This window comes from Lolium rigidum, chromosome 2 (genome assembly GCF_022539505.1).
Source record: "Lolium rigidum isolate FL_2022 chromosome 2, APGP_CSIRO_Lrig_0.1, whole genome shotgun sequence".
Taxonomy (NCBI): domain Eukaryota; kingdom Viridiplantae; phylum Streptophyta; class Magnoliopsida; order Poales; family Poaceae; genus Lolium; species Lolium rigidum.
The window spans coordinates 220,559,426-220,565,976 of NC_061509.1; the positions used below are offsets into that span (position 1 = coordinate 220,559,426).

Genomic DNA, 6,551 nt, shown 5'->3' on the forward strand with positions numbered 1-6,551 from the left:
GCTCCGTTACAACGCGCTGTTGGATGAACATGGGAGCCGCACGAAAAATCCGAACCCGTATGAACGGGGCTGGTCGGCGTTCGGCGCCACCATTCGTCGGATCCGTGGGACTGATTGCGCGGACGCGATGCAGCGGAAAGGGAGGGCTCAGCTGCAGGCAGAGAAGCCGTCCGTTTCGGCGGTTCGTCGACGCGCCAGCTATATCAAACCCCAAGCCAGCGGTTCGTCCGTTCTCCGTTCGTCAGCGTTGGGTGTGTCATGGAGACACCACCGTTGTTATTTTTCCTGGGTTAAACTCTTTTTTTAGAGGGGTTAAGAGTTCTCATTGTCATCCAAGATAAGATTGTCTTACCATGACCAGAATCTGGAACAAGGTTTTCTAGCAAATACTACCACTACTAAGCTAGTTAACGCAGCAGTTTTTAGGCATTCTACCAACCGCTTACAACCAGGCTCTAATTCTACAGCCAAAAGCACCTCACTTTCTTTCTCTGAAGAATAGGATCAACATAAGACAGAAAATGCTATCTGACAACACCCCCGGTTCAAACTGCAACTCCTTGAGGCACCAACTATCGATCCGCCTCTTCATCAAGCGTTGAAGGTACAATCTCTCTCGTCTTTCTTTCCATTTCATCTAACCCGACCATTTTTTTTTTCCGAACGATCCACCAGGGGAATCGAATTTTCATTATCAAGGATAACAAAAACACATCGGTATTTCTCAAAAAGAAAAAGGCAGAGGGGAGAGGGACGCCTCCTAATGCTAATGTTATAGAGTAGGAGTTATATTACAGACCAGTATTTTCATCTATCCCGACCACTGCACCATGCTTCGTGCTCTTCTTCCGGGACACCTCAACCCTGAGCCTCTTAGACAGAACCACTTGTATAATTATGTCGTTGCCAGCCTCCAGCATGTACTTCACAGCCGTAGCAGCAACCTGCTGAACTGACAATCGCTTTGACTTGGCGATGTCTCCCAGGTAAATTTGTCCGTCCAATGTGACGGTTGATACCCAAAGGGTCTGCTGGCTCTGTACAGCCACTTTGGAGGACTCGTACACTGCGTCACTGTACGCTGGATCACTCAGCCTCTTCTTCTGGACATATTCCTTCAGCAAATTTATCTTGCAGACTGCACTCTTGTTAGTCAACTCGAGCAAAGTATCAATGGTCTCGTCACCAACCAATGCCTTGTAGGCAACAGTAGCGGCATCCTCTTCCGCGTCTTTGCGGCGGACGTGACGCTTCGCTGACACGAACTTCTTACCCATAACTTGGACAGTACACTCAAATGTCATATTGTGTTGTTCCCCTTGGGTGCAGAGCATGTATGCGGGAAAAGTCCCATATGCCCGAAGCGTATACCCTTGCAACCTGTTTTTCTTTGTAACTGGAGATTTGAGGAGACTATCATTGCACAGATAGCTGTAAGGGATTTTTGACCTGATGAAAGATTCTAAATACTTTAACAGACTCCTCACCAAATGTTCTGATCCCATCCTATGAGCAAGATGCTTGTACTCTGGTGTGTTAGCAAAATAGTCACACTCTCTACGCCTAGCAGCAGTCATGTCCACACTATTGTTGATATCTTGCTGGGATCGATTGACAACACCAATCCATGGAAATTGGAGCCGGTAAGATCTTCCTTCCAGTATATCAACAGCGTTAGTACCCTTGTCCATTAGATCTATTTTTGTGAGCACACCGAAGGTTCTTTCACCTTTAGGATCAACTTCTCGTGAAATCTTTATTGCATCAGAAGTTGCAAGATCCTGATTGGCTGGAGAAACAGCAAGAATGATACAGTCGGGCTTTTCGATGAATGCTCGAACCATGTTTTCAATTTCCTGAACAATATTGTCCGACTGACCATCAACAGCAATTTTAGTAAGCCCAGGAAGATCAATAAGAGTCAAATTCATAACATTTGGAGAAAATATGCTCAAATGAATGGGGACAGATGATATTCCCTTTGAACGACCGGCTATTGTGTCAGTTTCATCAGCTATCTTCTTCCTCACTTCGGAAAAATTTGTGTATCTTTTCGCAGGTTGATGCAAAAACACAGTATACTCTTCGGTATCATCAATTCTATGTAGCTGCAGAACCAGGGGGCGGCGTGTGACAATGCCTGGACCCTTGGGTAGGAAATCCTTTCCAACTAGACTTTCCAGCACTGAAGATTTACCCGAGCTCTGGCTTCCGACGACGGCGACGGACGGCAGCACGTCCCAGTCGGTGGGGAGGGCGCTCTCCTCGCCGTGGTCGGCGAGGGCGGTGCAGGCCCGCTGCAGGTTCTTCACGAGTGAGATCAGGTTCTCCATGGCCGCCGGCGCGAGATCTGGTCTGATCCGATCGCGCGGCGACAGGCGGTTTTTCCTAGGTTAAACTCGATCGTTTATGGTTTCGCAAAAAAAGAAAGAAAAACTTGATCAGTTATCTGACGCTCCCGTGTGGGTTAGGATCGGTAATCTCTTGCGGATCAATCTATTCCGGACACCATTACACCAAAGAGAGAAGTCCAATTTACCCCCCTAAACTCGTCTCAAAGGATTACAACCCTCAACTTTAATTTGGTTCAATCTTCAACCCTGAATTCTATAATCCGTTCGGAATTGGACCTTCTACCCTTTTTTGACATGTTTTGAACCGGTTTTTCTCGCCAGTTAGCGGGTTTTCTTTATATATACTGTACCAACTCATCAACATACAACATACACGGTACACGAGAAACCAGCTTAATACAGTGCAAAGGGTGATTCTAAACTATTTTTAGAATTTAGGGTTGAAAGTTGAACCAAAGTAAAGTTGAGGGTTGTAAGCTGAACTTTGAGACAAGTTTAGGGGGGTATGTTTAGGTTGAGTCGTGAACATAGAAATGGTCCTTCGGACTTTTATCTGTTTCCGGCTATTGTGAGTTTGTGACTTATTTTTTCCTCTTTTCAACTCAAATGACTTATATGTATAGAAAACAATAATGTTGTAACTAAATTAGTTTAAGTAGTGTACATCGGAATAAACAATATAAGTAATGGGAGATGCAGTGTAGCAAATTAAATTAAATAGTTCACAATTAATAAAAAAAGAGATGTGATGACTACTCGTCATGGCTCACTGATGCTTAATTGAATCTGCTTGAAGATGATCGTGAATGTGACCATCACGGGGCTCAGTCTACATATGGAGCAACTCCTCAAACGTAGATGCCCGAGACTTAGTGTGCAAATTGTCGAACAGTTCATGGTCATCGATGCCCATGAGGGTACGAGATGACATGCAACATTCAAGACTTATCTCGGTGCTAGGACGCCGACATGAATGGTAGCCTCCGGCGAGCAGCTTCCTGAACAAACGATGCCAACAGTGACGAGAGGCACGGCAGGCGAACCCTAACACACCGTGGCGGAATGACTATCACCGTGGGAAAGAGCAAAGCTCCATGTAACGAGATAACTTTGATGTGGTCGCGGGCCTGCGCGGACAGTGGATTTTAAAACATGCTACACATACTGTCACGGGAGATTGCAGGGACACCGGCCTTGCCACCTTGGAAGGCAAGGTGGCGTCCGCGAGAGGCGCCGTTACCGTTTGCAGCGGGGTACGTCTCGGTGACACTGTTTACCAACAGCCGCTTGGGGATGACCTGGTGTCAGTGTCGGGGACTAATCTTTCCATCAAACTTAAATGGTCTCCCTTATTATTACAAAAGACGAATAGACGACGATAACTGCAGAAATTCATGCAAGCCATGCTATTGCCTACTTCAACGAGCAAGCTAAGCTGGGTCGTGTAGCTCCTTTGCTCTATAGTGCTATATTTTTTTTGCTTCTTTTTTGTTCCTGCTTCCATTGCATCAATAAAACATGCAAATCAGATCTAGGTCTGATCTGTTCCATTATATGAGCATAGGCCCATTTAGTCTATCAAATTCTGAAAATCTCAGTCTATGTAGCTTCGCATCTTGGCAACAAGTTAGACTAAATTTAGTTCGTATTGCAAGTGCAATAAGAGTTGGACTTGTTTATCATGGCAACTCTTCTACCAGTGGTGAACCTTGAAAGGAAAAACTAGATAGAAAAAGTACCGAGAGAAGAAAAGTAGTTCACGCACATTCCTCGTTCCACGCCTACGCGCGTGAACCGAGTTAGATCTCATTTTGGTACAAGATTGAATTTTTTGCTTAGTGCACAAAACTATGTGCTTTGTGTCAGCAAGCAAGTGTTATTTTTATTATACCAAGTGTGCTTCCTAGACTATATAAATAAGAGAATGGAACAAACATATCTAAAACACGCTGAAGTAGCTCTCTTTCTCTCTCCCTGTTGACAACTACTTTTGTGATGTGTTGCTTCCAAACTTTCTCATCCTAGCGACTATGGGCACGAACGATCGGGAGACCAAGTATCCACAATCACGTCCCTTTAGTTCCTGCATTGGAAGGGGCAAATAAAGTTTTTTGAGGGAGCGTCTGATGCGACTGCACGCTTCCGTAGATTACATTTGCGCCGATTGTTTCACCATTCCCTCTACACCGGCACACGACTATGTCCTCTTCATGATCACCAACATGAGTGACAACAACAATGGAGTTGTTGTGGTCAATGCCTTACCGATGAACATGTATGTGCCGGAATTATCTCTTCGTATGCACTAGTGTTTTGTTAATATGCATATTTACGAGATGTGTTTTGTTTGTCATATGTGTATATTTACTAGTGCATCTATGATGTTATTTTTTCTAATTAAACTTATCCGAAAATTGATTAATGTTGCAAAAGCATATATCGTAAGAGAGCAGACTATTCTCTTTTTATCGTGATAAATGGAGTTGTGATGCACATCACTCCTTCCCGCCATCGTTTACCCGCGTATCCATGGTATTTTCATTCACCACATCTAACCAACCGAGACAATCATTTTCTACTTTTATTCTATATAGAGTTAAAATTTGATCTTACACTACTACATAGAACCATAGATCAGTATACCATCTTGTACACGGAATATAAGAGCAAGACAACGTGAGTAAACATAATCAAATCTAAATATGTGTAAATCATTTTAGATAGAAGTAGGAGATAAATAATGTGTGATCGACTATAGACTTGCCCTTTTTGGCCTATAATTAATCAAACTCGACATATACACTTACTATTACATCAAACCAATGCATTCCTTGTTACGAAAATGAGATGAAACCATAATCATATCAAAATTTTACCACTGAATCATTTTAAGAAAGTATTAGATCAGAAAACCTATAGGCGCCAAGTTTGAATCTAAGCACAGTTGCTAACACTAACTTGAATGTAAATACCATAGGTAATAGCATATGATATTTTCACTTGAGATATTTTTTGGGGGTAGCAAAGATCACATTAAGAAATATAGATTAAACAAACAAAGTTCAGATTAATCTTGATGATGGCACTCATCATATCATTACCTATTTTTTATCTGGAGATGATCTATCGTACCAACAAAGACAACAATATGGTAAAACAAACAAAGATTCTAGCATGAATCGTAGACATGCTAGTACTCATCATCATAGTGCCACATACTGTTGTTTCTGAAGGTGGAACTAACATGACTAGCTAACATAATGCTTCTTCGACCTGATGATATGTGGGCTAGGGTCAAGTAAAATGTGATCACCGAGTTATCGACCTACTTCCCGGTGTCGTTTACCGCAACTCCATGGCATTTCAATTCACCACATCTGACCGACCTTTTTCACCACATGTGATCAATCTTTTGGATACAAATCTTTTTTTCTTTGTGTAGTGAAAAATCGATCTTACACAAACTACATAGAACCCTTGGCCAGGGTACCATATTGTACACAAAATATGAGAACAAGACAACTAGACTAAACATAATCAAATTTAAATATGTGTAAATCATCTGAGATAGAAGTAGGAGATAAATAATGTGTGATACACGATAGACTTGTCCTTTTTGTCTAGACTTATTCAAACTCGACGTAAACACTTACCATTACATTAAACCAATGCATTCCTTGTATATCAGATATAACATTATGAAAATGATATTGACCATAATTAGATCCAAATTTTACCGTTCAATCATGTTAAGAAAGTAATAGATCAAAAAACATATAGGCAACAAGTTTGAATCTAAGCATACTTGCTAAAACGAAATTTAATGTAAATACATTAGATAACCTAACCACATATGATATTTTCACTTCGATATATTTTTTGGGGTGCCAAAGATCACAATAACAAAAAATGATTAAACAAATAAAATTCACATGAATCTTAATGATGGCACTCACCATATTGTTACATAATTTTTCTCTTGACATGATCTATTGTACCAAAGAAGACAACATGACACTTAAACAAAAAGATTCTAGCATTAACCTTAGACATGATAGTACTCATCATCATAGTGTCACATAATGTTTTTCGACTAGATAAGAAAATGCTCCCTCAACCTGATGATATGCGAGCCAGGGCCAGGTCAAATGTGCTCACCAAGTTATTAACCTCCTTCTGCGAGTCGTTTATCTGCGG

General features: G+C 41.7%; 1 protein-coding gene across 1 annotated transcript; it reads right to left on the minus strand.

Annotated features, from left to right (window-relative positions):
- Positions 1–791: 791 nt before the first annotated feature.
- On the minus strand, positions 792–2,333 carry LOC124690572 (dynamin-related protein 12A-like). Its single transcript, XM_047223940.1, has one exon. It carries the CDS (start codon positions 2,331–2,333, stop codon positions 792–794), a length of 1,542 nt encoding a protein of 513 aa, XP_047079896.1.
- Between the last annotated feature and the right edge of the window lie 4,218 nt (positions 2,334–6,551).

What these genes read in the sequence shown, in the direction of transcription:
- LOC124690572 (XM_047223940.1), bottom strand. Translation starts at nt 2,333, where the DNA reads ATGGAGAACCTGATCTCACTCGTGAAGAACCTGCAGCGGGCCTGCACC.